Source organism: Toxotes jaculatrix, chromosome 20, assembly GCF_017976425.1.
Source record: "Toxotes jaculatrix isolate fToxJac2 chromosome 20, fToxJac2.pri, whole genome shotgun sequence".
Lineage (NCBI taxonomy): Eukaryota > Metazoa > Chordata > Actinopteri > Toxotidae > Toxotes > Toxotes jaculatrix.
In genome coordinates this window covers 6785204-6810327 of record NC_054413.1, presented here as the reverse complement: position 1 = coordinate 6810327, position 25124 = coordinate 6785204, and the positions used below count along the sequence as shown (strand labels likewise).

At 41.6% G+C, this 25124-nt stretch overlaps 1 protein-coding gene and 1 long non-coding RNA gene across 5 annotated transcripts in view; one reads left to right on the top strand and one right to left on the bottom strand.

Moving 5' to 3' along the window:
* LOC121200199 overlaps positions 1 to 4195 on the bottom strand; it is a 26506-nt gene extending 22311 nt beyond the window's left edge. Inside the window, exons 1-2 of the long non-coding RNA XR_005896517.1 lie at positions 4047 to 4195; positions 2178 to 2302 (exon numbers count right to left, since the gene is read on the bottom strand). This is a non-coding gene — a long non-coding RNA (uncharacterized LOC121200199). The remainder of the gene's footprint in view (positions 1 to 2177; positions 2303 to 4046) is intronic.
* On the top strand, positions 3252 to 25124 carry rbm33a (RNA binding motif protein 33a). Of its 4 annotated transcripts, none has more exons than XM_041065293.1 (19): positions 3252 to 3437; positions 5298 to 5376; positions 6060 to 6108; positions 6544 to 6617; positions 6764 to 7070; positions 8878 to 9027; positions 9577 to 9745; positions 9954 to 10180; positions 11637 to 11955; positions 13055 to 13116; positions 15699 to 15828; positions 16253 to 16620; positions 17259 to 17513; positions 17753 to 18049; positions 18498 to 19265; positions 20977 to 21153; positions 22008 to 22193; positions 22618 to 22706; positions 22903 to 25124. In XM_041065293.1, exons 1-19 carry the CDS (start codon positions 3419 to 3421, stop codon positions 22949 to 22951), a joined length of 3774 nt encoding a protein of 1257 aa, XP_040921227.1. In that variant the 5' UTR covers positions 3252 to 3418; the 3' UTR covers positions 22952 to 25124. The 4 variants fall into 4 exon arrangements, with proteins under 4 accessions (XP_040921227.1, XP_040921228.1, XP_040921226.1 ...); XM_041065294.1 differs by having other exon boundaries at positions 11634 to 11955; positions 16253 to 16608; XM_041065292.1 differs by having other exon boundaries at positions 11634 to 11955.

The following is a 25124-nucleotide window of genomic DNA, read 5'->3' as shown; positions in this document are numbered from 1 at the left end:
TGCGCGTGCACGCTGAATGGCGCGGGAAGCTGCGATAACAGATCCAGAGTGACGTCGCGAGTAGCCAATGGCAAAGAGGAGCTGGGTCTGGCATCCAATCACAATGGCCGATACGTTCAATCTCCCCCCCCTCGCCCGTCCTCTTCCTCACCCGTTTGTTGACAGTGCACTGAATAAAACAACAGTCTGAGTTAAGCAGTTCATTGCACTGAGATGTGGGTCACTGACTGCAGCCTACTCAGTCTGGTAAAATGAAAGAGGTGCATGATCCTATGTATTACAGCGAAATCATATGTATATGATTGCTCGTATATGATATGTAATCATATGCATAATTAACTCAGACATGTGCATGAATTATACAATTAATTGTACATTACATGGCCTAAACACAATGTGCTGTGATCATAATCTACCTTTTTAATATGCTTTTTTAAACGTGTACAGTATCATGTAGCATATAAATGCCTATAAATATAACCTCAAGTCCTAAAGTCATCAGACAGATTTTCCTGTGGCCATGTAACTTCTGCTGTTTGCTTTAAATCAGAACGCGCTACACACAATTTCTGCTGATACTGCAAAATTCACACTGATAAATAGAAAATTATTATTATGTTATTTTAAATTATATTTTAGTCTATCAGGTGATAGATAGACACATAGATGGATAGCATACTAAAATAGAGTACATGTAGTATGACAATATGCTTTAGCGCTAATATGTTTTAATATAGACTGTACAAAGATAGCTCCAGAAATATATTGTATACTGATAATATAATTCAAATACCTAATGCAATATTGTGAATGTTGTACAGCAAGGTGTAGGATTGTCCTTGATTTTTTAATTAGAATAATTGGGTCCACTACATAAAAGTTGTTCAGAATGGAAGCTCTAATTCCTGACCAATGTCCAGTGGGATTCAAATCCCAGTTTCCCATGTGAGATTGAACCAGACACTTACAAATCTGCCAAAAGCAAATCTTCCTGTTGGAGTATATTAAGCTAATGGGTCTGGGGTATGGCCACATGGTAATACATTCCTTTGACCTGCCCTCATTGAGAAAACTGCTCCAACTTGGACATGAAATCAGTCTCATAAGGTCTCAGACAGAGTTAGTCTGCAGCTGAACACAGTATATAATGATTTAAAAAGTTAGCAGGTCAAATTTCTTTAATTTGCAAAATAATCTATTGCAGGCCTACATACTCCCAGTACACAGTTCCAGTATCACATTCTCAAGACAGTTGCTGAGCCTTATGAATTGACAGCAAAAATGTATTGTCTCACACAAAACAACTTCCAAGTTGGCATTTAAATTCTGTCAAAGTCTACACAAGGCGTACAGACAAGTTTGTTGTAAAGAACCTCTGTCCTTTGGATGGAAAATAATAAGTCTTGTCTCCTTCGGCTTTGCACCCTTTAATTTGCATTGTTATGGAAAACCGCTGGATTTGGGTAGGGCACAGAATCATTGAGGTCACCATAATAGAGTGTGACAGCTCCCCTTTTCACATCTATTTGGAAGTAAAATCAAAATTCCTGGGAAAGTGAATCCAGGGAGCACAGAAATATCTCATAAAGCTTTGGAAACAGCTGTTTAGAGTGAATATTTAGCAAGGTGTGGAATACATATTGAGATGAAGTGCACCTGCATTCATTTCAAGGAGAAAAACTGCATATGTGAGCTTGTGCATATATGTATGACATGAGAAATGTGAGATCGGGAGGATGAAACATCGGGACTTTAGAAAGTTTAGAAAACGTTAAAAAAGAGCAGCAGTACTGGGCTTCTGCCATTTTTCATTTTTGTTTTAACTTGCACACTATTGTATACCTTGAATGCAGTGGTAACTGAACCCGGCAGAAGGACGTTTCTGGGAGCTTGCAATACTGTAGATAAATTGTATTTCATATAACTTTAAAAGAAAAAAGAAAAACATTTGCCAACTCAACATCTTGTCTGTACAATCCTCACAATTCATTATAATTCACAGACTGTCTTTCACTAGTAAAGTCCCTTTACGCTTTCTCAAATTAAAAATCTCACGGCTGATCCCCTCCATCGCCCTGGCTTTCAGATATTGACCTTGTGGTGCTACAAAATAGCTTCTTCCTCACTGCGGGACACCATAATGAGCCAATACAATGAGGCTTCAGTTCACTGCTCACCTCTCTTTGGTGTCTCTCGGGGTCTTTGTTGACGTTTGTCAGCCCAGGAGGAATTTGGGGGGTTAGAATACTGCTGTAGTCAAGCAGTAGAGTCAGACAACAACTTTGACTCCTAGACCTAAGAACTAAAGAGAAAAAAAATTGGTCAGAGATAAAAAGGCTTTGACCTTACAGGCAAGAAAAACCAAAAGAGTGACTTGAATAAAGATTAAGCAGCATTTTTGAGATTCAGCCAAAGTTACCAAGATTTGAAAAGCATTTGTACATGTGGCATCTTTCTCTGCTGTAGCACTGAACCAAAAATGGTAATATTTCTGGCCTTCAACCAATTTTCTTGATTTGATCTGTTGTGCCATTAAACCTGCCGTCAATGGTATAGAAAGGTGGAAGTACTCCACAGAAAATCTCACTGCTAAGCAGATCCGAAACCCCATTCTAGGAACAATCCAAAAGTCTCATCTATGACTCCTGAACACATGACGATGGCCCCAAGCTAATACTGTCCAGAGTCCATTTATATATCTGTTTATCTTAATTACAGGGAAAAAAGCATGACAGCGCAGCAAAATTCATACACAGATAGTTGTTATATTAAAAATAGCAATCATTAGGTTTTTTAAATGATCTTTGTTTCTATTATCTTGTAGGATGCCACAAATTGTACAAACTTTTACTATATATATATTCATAGCACACACTAGAATTTCTGTATAAGTGCCATCCATAGATATAAGTTTCTTGATGAATTAAGCCTTTTAATGAGGCCTGTTTATGGAAGCAAATTGAATTAACCTGCGTAACCTATCCTAATTGTGAAATTTCCCAGTTTGGGATTAATAAAGTAAATCTATCTATCTATCCATCTATCTATCTATCCATACTGTACAGCAAAAGTATTTGCCACAGCAAACACTTGAAATGGTCTACGTGCAGTTGTGGAGGGAAGATACTGGCCAGATTTATAATTATCAGCCTGCCTGTTTACCTGACCTTTAAAGCAGCTCACGTTTGTGCCGCAAAAACTGATCGGGGGGAGCTGGTATTTCCCACCCACAATGCATCATCGCAGCAGCCGCAGGTCTGCCATGTTTGTGCTCCGGTCGTGGATGGACATTATTGCCGCATAAAAGCTGTTCGGTTGCTAGTCTCACGTTTTGTACTGCCATAGTGGGTGAAATATTGAACATTAAATGCAATCCCCGCATTTTTAGTCAGAGTGTAAGCGGGACGCGCAGTGCACCATGTCAGCCAATGCTCAGGGTGAGTAATGTCAGCGGCTTTTGTCGATAATGCTAAGTTAGCTATGTGGCTAGCTAAGTTAGCTAACATGGGTAGCTACTGTTAGCAGCAGCACGAAAAACGGCTATAGTGACAGTAGGCCACAAACAGGACCTCGGCTATGGTTAGCTAATTAGCATTGCCTTGGACAAACAAGTAACCACCAATGGTTGACATTCGTGGTTGTATACCTGCCTGGCGTAGTTAGCGACATTTATCAGAGTCTGTTCTCTAATACACGTATTATCTACTAGTTCGGCGAATTAATTCACGAGTTTTTCGCGGGCTAACGTCAACGTTAGCTTTTAATTTTCATTCCAAATATCCGGCTTGTTGTTGCAAGCAGCTGCGTTCGCTAAGATCATTAGCAAGTAAGCTAGCTAGTCAGCTAACTGGTGGAAAAGCGTGTGAAGCTTGAAAAAGTGACGTAAAGTAATTTCAGTGTCGTGTTTCCCATAATAATGTTTTTAAATATTTAAACCGTTATAGTGGCACTTAAAAGTAAACAGTGGTTCTATGAGGCCAAGTGTTTTTGCACTAATGTAGTTTAAGGTTATTAGCGACATTGCTGATACGAGCTAGCTAGCTAACCTTGGTCCGCCCAAGTCGTTTAGAAAGAATACGCGCTTCTTTGGCTGATGTTGGTCTTTTGTTAATCACTGCAACACTACGTGCTGGTTTTCTTGATTTTTTTTCTGGTTCCTTTGATTTTCCGGCCTTGCCACCAGGGTTGCAGTCGAACGAACGTGTGTGTGTATGTGTATGTATACTAGGGGCGCAAGTAAATGACGCACTTTACGTGGTGTTTTCATTCCACATTCCACACTTGCCTCTGATATTTGTCTCTGTGGCTTTTTCCTTGATCAAGTTGAAATCAGAAATGCTGTAAATATGACATGGTCATGTAATGTTGCCAAATGTACATGCAGGTTCACTGGCCGCTTTGACACCTGGAATTAACTTCCGCCTAGAATGATCCAATCACAACATTACGTATAGGTGTAAATGCACCCAAGGCATGTGTTCATGTGTACAATTGCTGAGCTTGCCACGAGAAGCATGTAGTGAGTGTTACTGGGACACTTGAATAGAACAAACCCATTCTTACTGGTATTAATTACAGCTGTGTTTTTCATACTACGACAAGTCAAAATTTCTGCTATGTCTGTGCCTATTTTAAATCCTAGATTCAAAGAGTTTTCAACTTATTGTATATAGAATAATATTTTGTGTTACATAAAATACAAATTTTTTGGTCATAAATGTGCCATTGTTCTGGTTACTCATCCCATTTTTTTTCCTAGAAGATGTGTGACTTTGAGGGACTCAAGGGTTTGCCTGATCTGTTATTTTCTCCCAGGAGCTATGCTCCCTTTGGTAGAGCCAGTGTGACAAATGTTATGTAATGGCAATGTTGGGAAAGCCTGTTAAAACTGAGCCCATGTTGCACATGAGGGAGAGGGTTTGTTGTTGGTTTGTATCATTTGAGGATTAAACAGCAGGTAGTATGGTAAATGCTGTGATAACATTCTTGTTGAGGATTGGGTGGCATAACAAGAAACAAATGTCTGGTGGTGGTCAACATTATAAACAATACAGCTTATACTAACTTTAAGTCAGGTCAAGCCTAAATGTAATCTTTGGACATCTTTTAAATATTGGCCAAATGCCTTTTGATTCAGATATGAGAAAATATACTGGTTTCTACTGTGTACCATGCTGAACATGGAAGGTGCTTTTCAAATTGTGTTGGTAGGTCAAGACCGATGTTAGCCTATGAAAATGTTATATTATTAGCAAAGTCCATTGTCCTGTTAGCAATACTTCCTTTCTGTTATGCAGATTATGACTTTGATGAATATGACAAACCCGGTGCTGAGCGGTCACGCAGGAGGAGAGGTGAAGATGATGACCTAGAGAGGTAAATCTGTGTTCTCATGTTTACAGGAAGAGTGCTGTACTGTATGTAGTTCACAGCCTGCTATGGTAGACAAAATCAAGGCCGGTCCATTGCAATGCAAAACTCTCATCTTATAAATGAAATGTGACCTGTGAAAACTATGCATATACAAAAGATCAACTTTCTACAAACTAAGAAAAACATCTCTGTTTCCAGCTTTGTGATCATTTATTTTTCAGTTACAGTGTATTTATCTTAAGATAAGTTTTCTCATCACATAAAGGAGCACAGTCTTTTAGCTCATCTGGAAAAATTGGGAAAAAAACAAATTTGCAGACACATGGTTTTCACCAGACAGTGATTTCAGCTTTTGATCTATGTTCTGTCTATAAGGCTGTCAGTATATCTCTCACATTTTAAATAACAGTAGTGCTAGTAGAAAAAAGGTCTTTCAGGTCTAATGAGGCTGATGGAATTGAAAACTGATTTTATTATTATTTTTTTTTTTAACTGCAGTGTTTTCCTGCTCCTTAATGCCCTTAATATATTCAACTCTGGTCATAGCGTATATGATTTTACTGATATTAGAATAGGAAGAGTGACGGCATCAAATAAGGCAGAATATAATAATTTCTAAAAAAGACATAGCACTGTACTGTTATCTGGCTGCTAATGTGTTATTGGTTGTCTTTTCTCCTTAAAAGTGATTTGGAAGAGGATTTGTTGGAGGAGGATTGGCTCTCAGTTAAAAAGGTAAGATTAAACAAAATCTCTTTGAATCTCACTTTTGAGTTTACTTTGATTTTATGCCGGGCAACAAAAAGCATTGTGCTTGTCAGTGTGTTTTTTTCTGCTCACAAGCAGGAAGTGAAAAATCACATCCAAAATATTGGGTGTTAGCGCTGGTAGAACATTTAGAAAAAAGACGTGAGCAGTGGACTTGTAGCAGGTGGCTCCTCCACAGGGGGAACTGTTGATGTGAACCAGGAGGAAGTACAGTGGACAAAAAAGAACTGTGTTGACCTGCCCAGATTGCCTTCACCACATGGGAATAGAGCATCCTTAGGGGTTGGAGGTGGTCCCCTGCCCCCACGCTTTATACACAAACACACACACAAACACAACTGAGGAGGAACCAAATACAATTTTCAAAGAGCAGAAGAAAATTTTCCTAAAATTTTGTTTCAGAATCCCTCAGAAGTGTCAGATGAGGAGCTGAACGATGACCTTCTACAAAGCGATGATGAAGAAGTGAATATGAGGTGAAGTAATTACATCAGTGTTACGGGTTCAGTTCTCTAATGTTTTCATTTGCAGAGCTGACTCAGTTTAGCTCCAAGTTTTGCATATTTTCCTATCATACTTCCTTTCTGTTTTCCAGAAAGTGTAATGTTTTGTTTGTTTTTAGTGGACAGGATATGAGCCTCAATGCCACATACAGCTTGGGCACATCCTATGACCAGCAGGACAACTTGCAGGAAGCAGACTACACAGATGACGTTGTGAACCTGGGTGCAGAGGGCTGTGAAGAAGGGGATGTGGAGGAGGAGGGGTATCAGGAAGAGGAGTACACAGAGGAATACAGCCAGGACAACAATGCAGAGATGCCTGAAGACCAGATGGATTACACTGGAGAGCTCGCTGAGGGTGAAGATAGCTACCAGGATGAAGTGTTAGACATCCAAATCAATGAGCCCTTAGATGGTGAATTTCAAGTGAGTTCTCACATTTGCCTGCTCACATGTAAAAGCCTGCGGATGCGCGCGCGCACACACACACACACAAACACACACACACACACACACACACACAAACAAACAAACGTCCTCCCCCTCCTTTTTCTGTCTAACTCTATTGTATCCAAGAGATAATGTCAGTTTTCCTGTCTCAGTAAGGGGACAGTCAGGACTGGAAATCTATTTAGGAGACGGAGATGTAGGCTGGCGTTTTTGGGCAGGGGAGGATTAGATTCATTATCACTTCCTGCCAGTTAATTTCTCCATCTTGCTGACAAAGTTTGTGTTGACAGCTTGTTTGGTGTGAAGTAATGCTCTGCTGTCGCATCCAAATCCCTGTGCCATTGTGACCTTGGGCCCTGTATCTTTGGGGGAGTAAGAAACCGCTTTGTGTTGTAGAAATGTGCTGCCAATCGACGGAGGTTAATGTGGGGGGCTTTTATCTCGAGCTTTAGACTGGATCTGATAAAGTCTCATGCAGGTGAAAAGATTATTGACCTTCCTGAGGACACCCCATACAGTTTTCTAATGATTGATGCGAGTTTCCCTTTTATTCGTTTCCCTTCCCTCTTAGCCCAGACTAAGAGGATCAAAGATAAGACCAGATCCATGTGCAAATGTCCGTTATGGTCCATTTACCAAGGTGTGATGGTGTTTGGCACCTGACAGAGATATATTAGCCTACCTCCTTTCTCCAAACAAAGATAAGATGTTGACCTTCTTACTGAGGGTGTACAGCACAAGTGGATGCCTATTTTGGATTTTGGGAAATGTCTGCAAGTGTGGATGTGTGTTTGTATCACGTGTAATAACTGTTTACAAGGTCACTTAACTGCCTGGCCTTGACATTTTGCTCACCATGGTATTCAGTGAGCACTATGTGGAACAGTTTAAAGGATTAAGCTGTTTTGTTCCCTTGGGGGAGGGGGGGGGGGCAGCCTGTCCATCCATCAGGTTTACTGAGAGTGTATTTTTTTTTCTCTTCCGCATTAATATGTACTGCTGTTTTGCAGGTTAATGGAGCGCAACACCAAACACCATTGTGTGACCTACAGTCTGACCTTATTTAGCAATGAATTTTTGTCAGAGGGTGTTATGCTGATAGGATGTCTGAATAACTAGCAACTGCTATACCAGTTATCTTTGCTTGGTGGTTGTCTGGAATGACAGAGATGTGTATTTGGTATCATATGAAGTGCTTGTATTAAGAGTTGAACTGAAGTCTTGTTGTGGAGTAGGGGAAAAAATGATTTGTCATCTCCCAGAATGTTTGCATCTGTGCCGTGTTTTTGGCACGGAGTCATGCACTTACAGTGCGGTCAATAACGGAGTGATTTGCGAGGAGTCAGTCAATGATATTTTCACCATCATTGAAGCGGGGAGGAGTGTTTTTATCTGTGCCTGCATTTCTGTATATCATGTCAAACATTTACATCTCATTGAATTTCAAATGCTGTCAGGAATAGTAATGAAGCCTTGCTCCCACTGTTATGGTAATTTAGTTGGGGGGTGGGGTGGGGGGGGGGGGGTTACATGGTGCCTCCCCAAAATCCTCTCAATAACATTTTAATGTCTGCCTTTATTGTCTGTATAATTTTTGTCTTTGTCTTTATATTTCTGTTTGTCTCTTCATAAATTTAAAGTATGTATATTATTTTTAGTTAAACATACATCCATATTTTGTAAAATCTGCCAAACCGAAATGCAGCCGGCCATTGCTGATCCTTACCAGAACATTGTCACCACTTAAACTAATAGATACGTATTATACTTGTGATCTTTAAAGGATGATGAATATCAAACCTCCTATGCTGATGAGCCTCTGGATGAACATGGAGTCCAACAGGAGGAGGCCCCCGAGGAGGAGGAAGTGGTGGGGGTAGAAGAACAGCAGGAAGAGGAGGAGGAGGAGGAAGACATTGCAGAGAGCTCTCAGGTCTTTGACATAACAGATACGCTAAGACCCTCCACACAACACCTTCTTTTGCTTCTAGTTTCATGTTTAAAGTTCAGTTTAAGTCAAGTTTTATAGACTAATTTGGTATGATTTTTTTTGTTTGAAAATTCAAGATTGATACTCATTGTTAAATGCTTACTATAGCAATTATTATTCTTACCGATTAAACTGCTGTTTTTGGATTAATCAGTGGAACATTTGCTCTGTACAATTTCCTAAGACTCATTTGCTTTGTAAAATTTCCTCAAAATCAACTCTTACGTACAAAAACACATAGTCAGTTGGTTTAATATCAGAGAAGTCAATGAATATTTGTAATGTAGAGGCTGGATATTGATAATCGGAATGTGGCATTTTAAAATTCTTTCAGTCAACTAATGGATTAATTGGCTTATTGTTTTAGCATTAGACAGTGGTATAGGACAGGAGATTTTGTGTTATTCTCATACTAAAAATGATGGTGAATGATGGAAAATGGTGAAGGATATGGGTCAGAATGATGGACTTTTGTTTTTGAAATGTCTTCAGGTTGAAAATGAAGCTGTTCCTGAAGAAGAAACAAAGGAGGAGTCCGATGAGGAGGATGAGGAAGATGAAGAGTCTGGTCGCATTCGGTTCAAATCTGAGAGAAAGGAAGGCGCTGTTGTGCGGTTGGCTGATGCAGGCAGTAAAAGGAGGAATATCCCTGAAACACTAGGTAGAAACGTTTCCTGCTGGGAATGATTTGTAGTTGGTTCATTGACAACCAGAGTGGATCCTCACATATTTTCTGATCTTAAATCTCTCCTCTTATCTGTGATGGGTTTGCATTAATGTGGAATTGAACCTGTGTTTTACCCAAAGTTCAGGTTTTACAAGTCACTTAATGTACAATTGCTCTGTCTTCCTGTTGTACATATCACCAGAACTGTCAGAGAAGGCAAAGCAAGATCTGAAGGAGTTTGAGGAACAAGAACGGCAGAAGAGACAAAACCGTTACGGAGGCCGAGGGAGAGGAGGAGGCGGCGGAGGAGGAGGCGGGCGAGGAGGCAGAGGAAGAGGAGGCTTCCCAGGCTTTGGAATGGCAGATTTTAGAGGAGGAGGAAGAATGAATGACCAGATGCTCCCCTTGATGGGAAATATGGGCATGCAGGTAAACTACTGTACAATCAATCACCTGAGCAACATTTAAGGGATACCCTATTTGGCTACACAGAGTAATGCACCACCCAGTACTGAAGCACTCCTTTTGAATAGTATCTAAAGAGAGAATGAGGGTTTCACTGAATAAGATATTTTGAAATGGCTTGACTTTTTACCTTCTTGCATTCGTCACAGTTACGAGGCTGGGTTTCTTTGTACTTGAAATGTGTTTTGTTCACTGCTGCTCTCTTGGCTGTCTAAGACCTCCGAAGCAGTGGTTGTTTACGCATGAAAAAAGTCAAAACGCTCTGCTTCCCTGTATCAGTGTTGATATATGGATTATAGCAAATCATTTGGCAGAAGTCCATTTAGACAGTATTATACAAAATTAAATTTGTTCTTTGCCCGGGATTTAGTTTCTTGTGGGCTTTTATTATTTGATACCACTTCATGCATTTAATCCTTTGATTTACATGGCTCATCAGTTCATACAAGACCTTTGAAAGTCTAAGTCACTTCCAGCATCTAACTTAGATAAAAGGACGAGTGATGATGATCTTCAGTACGCAGTGGAAGGTTATCTGATTTCGGAATTGTGCCAGGACTAATCGTCGTCATCATCATCACTTCCTGTTAATCGTGCCTTTATGGATGGCACACTTCTGTTTTCTTATGTTATTTTGATTTGATCAATGAATGAAATAATGCATTTTGCTAAGTCTACATTGTATAAAAGAGTAAATAAAAAAATACCAATGTAATATTTTCTTAAAGCTGTTCCTCTCAAGGCTGCATGACATTTCTCTCCAGCTCTTTCGTATTTTAGTTAGTATTAATTAATGACAATAGGCTGTAAAGTGAAAAACAACAAATCAACACTGGAAATAAAAAAATGTAAAGGCACATGGATGACATGCCAGCACCACAAACAGTGTGCTAACCGCTGTTAATGAGCTTGTACTTTTTACAACATACTGTTGTAGTCAAGTTTAACCACTTGACTAATTTGGTCACTGGCATGTTTGTTTATTTGTTTGTTTTATTGTTTAAATAGATAGACTGGCCAATTATCAAGGACCCATTTGAAACCTCACTTAACTATGCAATTATGGGCCCATCATTTATCAGTTGGTGTATCCATGGTTGATATATTCCAGTGCTAGCAGTTAGCATGACTGTAGTTCATTTTAAAAATATATATATTGTGATTTCCCCCAAGGTTGCCTTCAGTTTTATGTTGCTTGTATAAATTCTAAACAGCACAACACACGTTTAATCTTTAGGGGGAGACTTGCACTAAATTACTTTAGGATACCATCTTCAGTCTTGCTGGTGAATTGACTTGTTGGCGTGTCATCGCATGGCTGCAAGCAATGATATCAGAATCTTCCCAGAAAGAAATGTGTTTTGACAGGTTGTTTTGGTTTTCCCTCCTCTCCGTTTCCACATCTCTTTCCAATTAGCAGCCATCCTCCCGAATGCCTCCTCCTCATCAGCCTCATCAGCAGCAACTGCAGTCCCAGCAGCACCACCCTTCGCGTCCAAGAGGACCTCCTCCCTTCCAAGAGCATGGGCGCCCACTGGTCCAGCAGCCCCTTCAGCCCCTCATCCCCCCACACATGGCTCACCGCTCCCCGCCGATGCGGCCCCAGATGGAGCCACCACCACGAATGATGAGCTCCCCGCCACCCCACTTCCCCCAGCATCACCAGCAGCAACCACCACAGCCCAAAAACATACACATTAACCCCCATTTCAGAGGGCCCACATCATCCTCTGTACAAGGTAAATTAATCCAGCATATCACTTAGGTGCTATGTGTGTTTAGCTTCTGTGGCAGTGTTTTTCTGGATTGACCACAGCACTAGTCACAAATGCTCAGTCGGCATGAAGACAGATAAAATGCGATTTTTATTATTTTTTTTTTTAATGGTTTCAAAAAAATTCATAATCTCAATTCCAAGTATGAAAATCATAATTGTCATTCAGTTCAAATTTTCGTAGCCCTCGTTTATCAACAAGATCCTCAGTTGAGGTGCATGATGCTGTTTCGGCTGGCAGTTATCCTTACACTGTCCTGAAAGGTGTCTGGATTAGAATGTCATTTTGTTGTTTGGTTGAATGACAAGTGAATAGCTTTCTCAGCCAGTAATGGGTTTATCCTCTTTTTCTTTTTTTTTTCCTTTTTTTTTTTCTGGCAGCATCACCGTTTCGTTCCCTGAGATGGGTTTATCTGGCCTGTCTGTCCAGGCCAAGACAAGATTGAAATTTTGTTAGCAAAGCGTGTGTGTGCGTGTGCATGTGTGAGTGTGTGTGTATCACTGTGTGCATGTGGGGGTTTGGGTTTTGCTCCCTTCCTGAGAGAAAGATGTGTTCTGGAAGATCAGGGATTGCCTCTGGTTATGATTAAGTGTGTGTGCATGTGTTTGTATATATGTCTGTGTTTGTTCATTTATATATTTATGTAACTTCCAGTTGAATGTTTTCCAGTTGCTGATATAGACATACAATTATCATGTTTTTTTTTTTGGAAGCAGGATGCCAGCAATACGAAAAAGCAGTTATTGAATTGTTTTGTGCCAAATGTTGGCCAGCAGGAAATGTCTTACTCATTTTTATTTGATGAATTTGGTAAAGGATTCTCGTGTATTTAATATTTCCTTGAGCGTCCTGGTCTGTGACCAGCTGTGTAAAGATGTGTGGGGTGACTGAGATAAAATTTAAGATGTAGCTGTGTGTAACAGCCTTCAGCATGGAGGTGTCTAATGGTCTCCTCCCTTTCTACTATCACCACCCTCTCTCTGCCTACTGCCCCTCATTTTCATTTCTCTCCCCCTCCCCCCTACACCCCTCTTTCTCTTGCTCTCTCCCTCTCTCATTGCAGTGCCCTTGATGCCTCCTGCTCAGAGCCAGCCCAGACCTGCTGTGGGTCCTCAGAGGTTCCCTGTGAGTAGCAGCTGCTCCTCTCTCTCCCTTTTGCCTCACTTTCTCTCCCTCTCTACACGGTTAGCGTCCCTTTTTGTGAGGGTAATATCATTACGGCAATTAGACTGTCCTGCCCTGGCCAAATACTGTTAAAGCAAATCTGTAAACACTGATACGAGTCTGGCTGCACAACTGGAAATGCGTGATAGGGGCTTTAGGCAATAGACTTTTGGAGGTCAGGGCTGCAGTGGCGGGACTTAGTTAGCAACTCTTCATGGATGGGCTGGGGCTCAGACTAGTCAGCTTGGCACATAATGGAATTGTGAAACCAGGATATATTGCCAGTTAAAATTTTACTTTCCACAAGTTTGTGTCCCAAAGGCACAGAGACCTTTTTTTTTTTTTTTTTTTTGAACGGTATTTGAATTAATGAAACATGGTTGTGGTTTGATGGGGCTGGGCTGTGAGCCTCTTGCCTTTTTTTGCAGTATATATTCTGAAGGCTGAATTTCATGTCAGAGAAAAGGGATGTTAAGTTACTGATTTCCTGTACGAAAAGGTCCTTTATTTCACTCACAAAGAACCCATCCAAGAGATGACAGAAATGCCTTTAAAGTAATTACTGTATTGAGGGAAATGGCTCGCCACTAAGTCAGCCAAAGTGCCTTAAGTTACTCCATCCCTCTCGTTAATGATGCCCAGGCATCAGGTGGCGCTGGAACTGACTGACATCTTCCTGGAAAGTACATTTTATATGGATTTATGCAAATTAGCCTTTGGAAAATAGCTGCATCCAATTGCATTCATGTGGATTTACAACCCTGTTGGCTAATGAGCCAGGCTTTCACACAGGACTCAATCTTGGTCAAAAAAAAATGTTATGTTTATTTACCTCTTTTTCCAGCCCTCAATGTCAGTATCGTGCAATTCCTTTTCCCTGGGGGTCTGTGATGGTGCTAGATATTGATAGCACAGTAGCAGGGAGCTGCTTTGGCTCTTATCAGACAGTAGAAGGTGGGGTTGGAAGGGTATGGGCTGATGAACAGCATAGTGTTGGATTCCCCAGCTGTCAATTGCATTTAGGCTGCTGTTGCCAAGGACACAATTTGAAATGCAGGTGACATACCAGCCGGCAACATTCCATTTACCAGTGGGCACCTGATTACTCATGATTATCATACATTATCATCCCATCAAATTTAATTGTTAAAAGACCGGGCGAATGGGGGGTCATAGCCTCTAGTATTACTGAATTAAATTTTTGCTGGTGGAGACTGGTTTTGAAATATTAATCTCAGTGCCAATTAAAGTTATTAGAATATTGAATCCGTTTAGATAATGACATTCAGTTTAACCGTAAAATAGAGATGCCACCAACTACAGTATTTAGAAGTATTGTCATTATGGGCACTGGTTTCTAGTCAGTACCTTTTGAAATTCTTAACATCTTGTTGCACATTTTGGTAGATCAGTGCTTCCCTCGTGGCAGTTGGTTGCAGTTGCAGCTCCTAGACACTTACCTCTTGTGAACGGTATCATATTCTGAAAACAATATAGCAGCAGAATATGCTTTAACACCAACAGTGTCTTGTGATCGGTTGTAAAACGTGAACATGGAACCCAGAAACAAACACCTCTTTAAGCTCAAATTTCCATTCTTTATTAAATATGTGACATTTGGCCCCACTCTATTGTACGGCGATCCCCTGACTGCTAAGAGCTATCTGAGCATCAGTTACATATTGAGTAGCCTTCAGCCTTTTTATCAAGGATTAGAAGTGAGAGGATGAGCGGTGTTATTTTAGAGGTATTATACGGACACCAGAGTCCTCATTGTGCAAACCTGCCTGTCTGACCTTTTAGAACAGTATGATTGCACCCCCATTGTGATCCCCTGCCTTTGTAAGCCCCTTTGATTAACTTTCTGTTAAGCAAGTTTTTGGAACTCTGGCCTTCTAGCTTTCTAACACCTCTTCTCTCTAAACACCGCCACACAGCAGTGGAATAAAGATGGATTAAGCCTTGATAGCATCTTAAGTAATTTACAATAGGCTTGGAGGAGGCAAGCAGCCCATTTGTGGAAGTGCCACGTGTTGAATAGCAGGTTAATTTTTCAACAGAGATGGATGTTTAAAAGAATAAAACAGACAGTTATGAGGGGGATTCGAATTCCAAGGAGGGATTAAAGGGTTATCTGCTTTTCCTTGGAAGATAGATGGGCAGTAGCGTGCATGCAGTGAAGCTGTCGAACATACGAAGTGAAAACGAAGTTGAAACAAAGGAGAGGGCACTTATCCCCTCCTGAAATACCCTTTCCTTGTTAGAGACAGGTTTTTAAAAGGTTTATCAACAAAGCCTCAAGTAGTATTAATACAGGTTTGCTCATGAATTCCTGCTGAAGGGTTTCTTTAATATTGGCATGCATATTGATGTTTACAACTCAAGATTCTGTGTGTTTTTAATGACCCTAGCCCTTCAATTACAAGCACTCCCTGACCGATGCAGTACTCCTCAGCAAATTCCCATTTTTCATTAGTTTAATTTGTTTGTGATTATTGAGTTCCCAGTATGGCCTATAATTCATGAGCTTTGTGTTTTCCCAGGGACCGGGAGACTTCCAGCAGCACATGCCTGGTAATTTTGGACAGCCCCAGCGGCCCCCTCATCACATGGAGCCCTTCAGGAACCAGCCACCTCAAGGCCCCCAGGACAGGGAGCCCCTCTTTATGGCAGGTGAGTTTCACACCCAGCCTTGACGAGGGTTACAAAGCTCTCTTACCATATTTAACCCTATTCGACATCAGTTCTGGCGGTATACCTACAGGGTATGCTGCTAGCTTTCTGGAGCTGCTCTATTAGCAGCACTCATGTTAAATGCATGTGTATATATATACATCTGAATGAGCCTTGGAAAGTTAACATATGCATTAAACAAATATATTTTAGATTTTTCATTCACAGTGTTAATGCAGAATTAATGCAGCCCACTTTCTTCTGTACCATTTCACCTTGATAGAGCTGTCTATTTTTGTTTCCCTTGCCGTGGCACTATACATCTGGAGAGGGAGTTACAGTTGTATTGAAATTGGCTCACAGTGCAAAAAACTGACATCTCAGTTGTGTTGTTTGTTGTTTGGTCTTGCTTGCATTGGCACAGAGCGCGCAGAGTCAACACGGTTTCCAGGGCAGCACATGTTTGATCACCAGGGCCCCAGCCCTCTGATGAACAGCAGCAACAACCTCCACCAGCAGCAGCAGCTGCCCGGACAGGGCCACATGGGCTTTGGCCCACCAGGACCAAACTTCAACCAGCCAGGCCAGGGCCCGTTAGGACTGTTTCCGAGAGAACCCCCACGACCCAACCTCCCTCCCCACCAAGGTCACCAAGGAATGGTCGGCTTGAATCATCAAGGTGGCCCCCCTAACCAACCCAGACCTTTCATGGGTCCTCGTCAGCCGTTTGGCCAGCAGGGGAACCTTTTTCCCCCTCCACAAGTTCAATTTGGGATGCAGGTACGACTAAGAGTAAGTGATTTTCATAACTAATAGATGTACTGTGTAGTTGTGTCTGTATGTTGTGCAATAATTGGGTGCTGTTTGTCTATTTCTTCTCCATTTAATTTGCTAAATACAGTAATTTTATCCGTATCATTTGTTTTTTATCTTGTGTTTGACAATTCTTGTAAAGGAGCCTGGCACACAATTCCCAGTGTTTTCTCTGCCATGAATGAATGAATGAATTTACTCTAGATTACTGAAGTGGCTGTGGCAAGAGCAATGACTAGAGTAGTGTACACACGAATAAACTAGACTAGTTATCATATTCACTGTTACTGAAGCATTGAAGAAAAAGACTCATGCCTGTTTGGCACCTCAGCATTTTGTCCAGACATATACACGAGCTCCCTCTAGTGACTGAATCACTGTTGTAGTAGGACTATGTGGATACATGAGGAAACCAATTGGAGGTTAATTATATGCAGAAATTGTCTGATTCTATGTTGAAAATAGTCTTTATGTGAATTGATACTGTTGCTGCTGTTTAAAAAAAAAAAATTGAAGAGTTTCTGTTTTTGTACATACGTACATAAATTTAAAACTGCATTGTATTTGACCCTGCCTGTCACTCATGTTGTAATTTATCTTGTTTTCCTTAATTTCAGGGCCTAATGCACGGCCCTCCTGTCTCCCAGCTTCCCCATCATGACCCAATGTCATCCCATCAGCCCATGCCACCGCATCATAGGCAGGAGTTACCCCATCACCAGCAGCAACAGCTAAATCTCGGTGAGCCTCGCCCCATGATGCACCATGGCCAGAATCCCTTCCATCAACAGCATGCGCACGGTAGCCCCAGGCAGATGACTCCCCGCCCTCAGAACCCCCAACAGCGCAACATGTCCAACAGGCAACGAATGGTGAGAGATTAGCTTATTAGCATATTAGCGTTTTATCTATTTTCTGCTCAACCTGATGAAAAGCAGTTACATGTGGTTCATATTTTATCACTTTGTCATTCTAATTACATTAGTCTCCCAGACTCGACCTGCTCAGTGAACAAAAATACTGTATGGTACAAATGGAAAGAACTTTATTTATATTAAGATAAGAGACTGTAAACTCAACATGAATCTGTTACGTTCTGCCCTTTCTTCAGAGCACACCTGTCTCCAAACAAATGCAGCAGCGCAACAGCAACCTACGGGAGCTCCCTGTAGCACCTGGCAACACAAACATGAACAGTGCCCGCCCCACCGCCTCCCCTGCCGCCAACGTCAGGCCTGTTGCCAAGGCAACACAGGGGGTGCGTCCTGGGCAGAACACTCAGCCGGTGCCTGGCGGTGGCAGAGGAACAGGCCAAGTTGCTGCCAAGACTGAATCGCAGCCTGGGGGAGCCGGCAGGACAGTGGTTCGCAAGGAAATCCCAAGCACACCGTCCAGCACGGCACCACAGGTCAGCTTTTTAACACTCCTGATTAAAAAAACACAAAACGAAAAAAACATTTAAGACATGGAAAAATATTGAGTTTGTTGGCATAATGCACAAATTATTTCATATAGCTGCTTATGTTTTCTCAAATATTCCTCTGAAATGATACAGTAAAAAGAGTCGTTTTCAGTATATTTCACTGCTTAATTCAGTGACCCAGAAATTGTAAGCTCAGCTGAGCTTATCAGTGTGCTGAGAAGAACTCTCATTTATTAAAAGCCCAATCATAAGGTTGTTAATCACAGCAGTCTCATTTCATTGGAAAGAACAGATCAATACTGTAGCATTTTTCTCATGGGTTTTAACTTTGATTACATCTGAGTAATATGGTCCAGATAGGACACTGTGGCTCACGGCTTCCTTCACGTCAACGGGGACAGGCAGTAATATGTCATTGTGCTTTGTGCCACAGGACCCTAATGAGGATGAGGAGACACGGCAATATCGTCTGAAGATTGAGGAGCAGAAGCGTCTGAGAGAAGAGATCCTGAAGAGGAAGGAGATGCGGCGGCAGATGCAAGCTGGCGTCAGAAAGAAGGAGCTTCTGGATAGGCTTAATTCCCAGACAAGCACACCAAACCAAGGCCCTGCTCCTACACAAATTCAGCCTGCACAGCAGAGTCTGCAAACACCACACCCTGTTCAACAACAGCAACCACCACCACCACCACCACCACAGCAACAGCAGCAGCCAGAACAAAAACAGCAGCAACAGCTGCAGCCACAACAGCAGAGACCGTTTCCTCAGAGAACACAACAATCATTAAATCAATCATTAAAGAATCCAAATCAAGGCGCCCCCATCCCTCCTAATGGCACGGCTCAGACTCTTATACCACGTCCCAATGTCAGAACACGCCTGCAGATGGCAAAAGGTAGCACCCCGCAACAACAGACCCCCAGACCTGTTTCAGACCAGCAATGGAAACAAAATCAGCAGCAGCTGCAACAGCAGCGAATGAACAGTGCTTTGCAGAACGTAAACAGGCCTGGCGCTCAGATCCAGTCCACTCAAAACAATGTACCTGTGTCCCCTTCATTGGGCCCTGGCCAGGCTCTAATTCCAAGTCAAGGACCTACACCTGGAACTAAAAGAACTGTGATGCAGCGAGGCAGAACTTCTAGTGTCGAAGGGCAGCAGGTGCCACAAAAAGTCAGAGTCGTCAAACTTTCAGGAGCGGTGAGCATATCATATCATTTCATTTTTATTTGACACCTCCTTTTGTGTTTTGGTTTGACATTTATTTTTATCCTCTACAGCTGATTTTTGCTCACTAGGGGAAACTGCATAGTTTTGACATGAAATAGTTTTAAATGCCACTGATTGCCCTCACGCTGTCTATTTTGTAATCTAAAAGATATCTAACCTATGGGAATGACAAGATGATGTCTGTGTCATTTTGGCAAAATTGATCTGTTAAGAGTTTCCTCTCTTAAGCTTTGGGAACTGGTATTTAAGCCACAATGCCTCTACGTACATTTTACCTTGAGAACAGAGAACGGCTGTAGGCATTAAAGAGAGCGGTATGACATTTATCTGTAGAGATGGGGACACCTCATCACTGCTCTTAAAGGTTGATATCCTCTTTTAAGGGCACAGGACTATTCTTTTAAAAAGATAGAGGCCTTGGAGAAGGTAAAACAAGAATGACAGTAACACCAACAAAGTCCAGAATTACCACTGCTGGCTATTTTATACTCACTTGATAAGTTACTGCTGTGGCCTTAATTACACATTAATCTTTATTGAAAAACCACAAAGGCATGCATGTTAAACATTCATACTTGTCACTGATGAGACATGTTGGTGGGATGTGATAGTATTTGAAATAAGCCGCTTTCCGACTCCATCCCAGAGGATCAAGCCGCAGAGCCAAAATCGCGGGCTGGCTGCAGATGAAGATAACTGGGTGTCAGTGCCTTAATGGAAACCTGCGCAGAGCTATCTGATGTACCGCATCTTGGAGAAAAAAGGGGAGTGGGATGTGAGGTGGTGAAAGAGAGATGGAAACAGAAAGACACAGCTAAGGCCTATAGCCGCGGTGAAAAGAAGATTCTCTAGATGCTCCCTCTTCCACATTGTTCTGCTGTCATCAACAAGAGCTTGACAATGTTATCTCCTCTCTTATCTTTTTTCTTGCTCTCTCTCTTCCTCTCTGTCATCCCTCAGTTGCTGTTTTCCATCAACCCATCTCTCAGGTGCGAGGCAACAAAAGAATGCCAATCCAAGAGCCTTGTAATTAATCTTTCTTGGTTGAAGGGGGGGGGGGGCAGCATAATACCTGTGTAAGAAAGTTGCCACTTTTGAGGATTTGGATTTGTATGGCTTAGGCACACAGATAAGAGGCAAATTATATTTTCATCAGGGATAATACAAAGCAGCGCAAGACACAAAAGCTGGAGAGAAGGGGGGCGTAAGGGGGATGGGGTACACATCGAGCTGCTGTCGTTCCAGTGTAATGCAGCTTAGCATTTGATGGGTGCAATCAGGAGCTGTGATTTCTATAGGAGGGATTAATCCATTTACTCTCAACTGGGGACAGGTCAGAGATATCGCCTCTTTTCTTCCCCTGTATTGATCTGTCACATCTCTCCGCAGAGTCGGGGAAGAGACGACCTTCAATTCCTCTCCGCATGTCAACAGAGTTGAGCTGTGACTTTATTTGATAATGAGACCATCACCTTGTTGGGGTTGATCTTTATTCCCCACAGCCTGTGTGATAGGGATCCTGCTCCAATACCGGCACATTTTCAGTTTGCTTTGTCGAAAAGACCTTGCGTTTCTCCCTTTTCGCCATAAACTGTACACTTCCCTAAATGCTTGATGAATAATAATGCTGGAAAAATGTTTTTGGGTTATTAAATTAGTGTTCTTCTCCATCATCATCCAGAGTGGAAAGGGGCCTGAGGCCACCGGCGGCCCAGTGCAGCAACAAGGCCCCTGGTCAGCAACTGCAACCAACCAGGGCGTCCAGAGGAAGGTTACCATGACAGGACAGCAGCAACAGGGACCAGGCGGAACACCGCAGGCTTGCCGAGGGGGCATGGGCAACCCGCAGCAAAACAGGGTATGTCATAAAAGAAAGCTCACCCCCGTCTGCGCTGTGGACATCAGCAGTCATTTCACCTGAAATATATATATTAAGGGTGCAGACTGTGGGGTAATGGCAGTTCTGAAATAAAAGAAGCCAAAATGTCTCCTGTAAAGTTGTCCTGTGCCGCTGGCACTACCCTGGCATTCAGTAGACATACCAATCGAGCGGCAGTGGTAATAAGACAGGACAGTGTGCCAGGTGCAGGAGTATTGACAAGCTGAAAGCAGTGTAACATGGGGGGCTACACAAGGTTCCCTGGCCTCTCTGCACGCCTGTCACCACCAGGCTGCTGTCACTGTTACCATACTCACTGATGCTGACAGGGTAAGGCAGCCACCATAACGCTAGCATGGCTCCTCTCCCTTACTGCTCCCCTGCCCCCAACACACATACACACACACACACACACACACACACTCACACACATATTCCCTCTACCTCCTCTCTTTCCATGTCTCCCCCTCCTCCTCCTCTTCCTCTGCAGCTGAAGAAACATACCTCTCACTCACGAGTTCATATGAAGATATGCCATGCCACACGCACCATGTTCTGATGTTGATGTTCTATGTAGAAATATGATAAGTCAATCACGTGAAAGCGTGTTGTGTCTGAGAGGAGCGAGAGGAAAACACAGCGTTTTAAATTTTCCTTTGTGCTGAGAAACGGTATAGCTCCTCTCCACACGGTTGAAGGCAGGATTAAAACATCAACATGCCTGTTTAGGCTGGAAAAGGTTCAGTCTGTACTTTCGCCATTTTTCCTCCAACCCATTCCCCGATATTTTGCTCTCATGGCCGCAATTTTTCTCACACCTGGCGTCGGTGTAGGTTGTTGTGTCGGGCCGGGGCCGAGGTAGAGGGGGTGGTCAAATGGGTCGTGGTCGTCCAATGCCCACGAGACAGAGCCAAAGAGCTGCAGAGAGTGAACGCTGTACTGTGTCAATAGAGGGCCTCTCCTCATCCACAACGGACATTCAGCTGAAGAACCTTCTCAGATCCATCGGCCCCATAGAGGTTGGTACCAGATACTTTGCAACTTCATACTAAAGTGTGCAAACGTAATGTGTTTTCAGTTCCTTTCTAATGACTTAACATGTTCCAGTTTGTATTGAGTATGTAGAGCAATATTCTTGGCACTTGTGCAGAGATTAAAGATAAAAAAAAAAAACTGCCGTATGTACTTACATGTCATTGTATGCTACATACCTAGTTAGGGAAACTTAAAATAAAAAAAAAAAACATTTATTTGCACCCACCAGAGTGGCATCGATGAAATTTTTCTAGTGTGATCCCATAGCGCCCTCTGTCGTGGTGATTAGGTAGATCGAGAAAGTGAATGAGCTAATCAATTTTCCTCCACCACCCTCACTCCCTCTTGTGGGTGAGAGGAGAATCTAGTTGTATTAAATTTGTTCTTTTCTATTTCTGTCTGTTGCAGATGTTTAAAATGATGCCCCAGCAGAGGAAAGCAATTGCCACATTTTCCAGTCCCCAGCATGCGGCAAGTTTTCAAATGAGCTTCCATAGGTAATCAATATTCCCTCTTCTGTTCATTATCGTTATTCACATGCCAGTTAAAAGGGTTACGTGTTGTGGTAGGTCTTTACATTTTGCTAATGTGATGCAGTCTTGAAATTTAGCTTCAATTTAGCTAGTGTGTTCATTAGTGTTCTCAGCCCCCTTAGACGCCGGTTCAAACATTATTATCACAATTACCACACAGGCACATGATTGATTTGTCCCACATTGATGTGTCGCTGATTGATGGATGAGGACCACAATAGAGCGAGGGAGTCCTGTTACAAGAAGTCACTTTCTCCTGACGTGGGAGCTTCTCGTGCACAGCTCCATCTTGGCGTAGGAATATTTCTTCAGCCCTCTGGGAGTCGCTCACAATCGTCTGCACAGAAGCATCATTCAACATTTGTCTCCTATCATCTCGGAACAGTAAACACAAAGACATTAGCTGCAGGCATGCCTGTGTTTGACTTTTGTCTACCAATTGTCCATTGTTGAAAAGTGGCACTGAAGAGACTCTGGACAGTTAATCCTACTTCGGTGTAGTTTGTTAAGAATAATTTTTGTGCATCTTACACACACGGACACTAAGTAGAACATATCATGAGATAATGGTTGCTCCCATCCTCAGTAAGATTCATACTAAGAAATGCAAAAGGAAACGTGAACGTTGTAATTCTGATGTGACCGTTTCAAAGTCAATTTTTAAATCTTACTTTTGGCTTGGTGTTTGGTTAACACAGGGAATGGTTGTGGCAGGTTGTAGCCAGCCTATTCATATGGGCTCTGCCTTAGCAGTGTTTCTCCCCCTCTGTAGATGGCAGTATTGCATCACTATTGGTTCTTCATTTTTTTCTTTTTTTTTTACCCAAATTCGCTGTCAGGTAGAAATGAGTCTCAAAGCAATTTGTGGGTGAATGGCACTACCTAGTGGAGAACTCGCATACAGGCATAGAGGTGGTCTGGGTGATTTAACAGAGGGCACATAACAGTGATTAAAACCAAATTATTGTAGGATGTAACGAGAAAAGGTTTTTTTTTTCTAAATTCCCAGTAGTTTTGGGAATTGTGACTGTTTTACAGATTTTGTGGTACTTTAAGTTTCAGTGCTGCTTGCTTCAAATAGTTCAGAAGTTAGTTAATTTGGTAATTTGGCATTTCTCCTTGTTCTAAATGTTATAAGGTCTTTTAACTCGTAAACATCTGAAATGCATTTTGTAAAAAAAAAAAAAAAAAAAATCTTTCACGCCTTTTGGATGTATATTTTAGTTGTATGTCTGATTATGGAGTTAGATATAGCTTTCTAATCTGTGCTGAGTGTGCTTTGAGGGAGTGTATTTGTAAATTTTTTGAGATTTTATATAATTGCAACTTAAAAGTATGTTGTTGGGAATTTAAAATTTGTATTATTTGGTAGAAGAGAGAGACTTCTCAGGATATACACACATTTCTGTGAATGATTTGAGCTAGGAAATACATTTGGCTTCCTCCCTTAAAAAATAATCTGAATCTGAGGGACTGTCAGTGGATGATTTGATGCCTTATCAGTGAGCTGTATAATGCTACTGGAATAGCACTTTGAACAAAAGGCCTTCACACTGAGCTGGTAATGTAGATGTCTGGCAGAAGAGCATACACGTAAAAGAAATTCACCAAAAGTAATCACCCAAAATATTGAGTTCCCCTTATTATAATATACAGTTTCCTTGTAAATTCTGGGCTCTGAAGCATATTTTACACTTACGAAGGGTCAGATTTCTTCAAAGACGTGAGATAAGTAACTACAGGTGCTTGAACAATCACTAATATAACATTTGATTTTCTCTGAGCGTGTGCTCTTGGTTGGGGATTGCTAGCACATCTCCGAAAACCTTGAGTTCTTTGAATACTTCCATGTCCGGCATCGTTATTTAACCAAATACAGCAAGTTAGGCTCATTTACTTTTTTCCAAAATTCCATGACTGAAGACTTTTGTCAATATCGGTTTTGATTTGTCAAACAGGGACAATTTTTCAAAATATTCAAACATTATTTAATAAAAAGTGAAGTTCAGAAGTGAATTTCGTGTACTATTTATAGGGATGCGATGTAGGAAGGTGAGGGGGCAGCCATTATCTTTGTAGTGATCATGTACATAAGCAGACCGGAACTGTAACTCAATATTTATCCTGTTAAAAAAAAATTCTTTGAGTTATTCTTTGCTCATGTTGTATCCAACTTTTTTATATGTAAGCATAGGCTGATGTGTCCAGGCATAAATCATTTTTACAAGTGTTTTGTTTCAAATTAAGAGCCAAAATGAATAATTGACTGGACCACATTTCTGTTTATAAGACATTTGACAAAAAGTTTAAAGGAAAACAAGAAAATAAAAACATGGCCAATATACCGTGAACATGCAGGTATGTAAAGCCGGTTAAACTTTA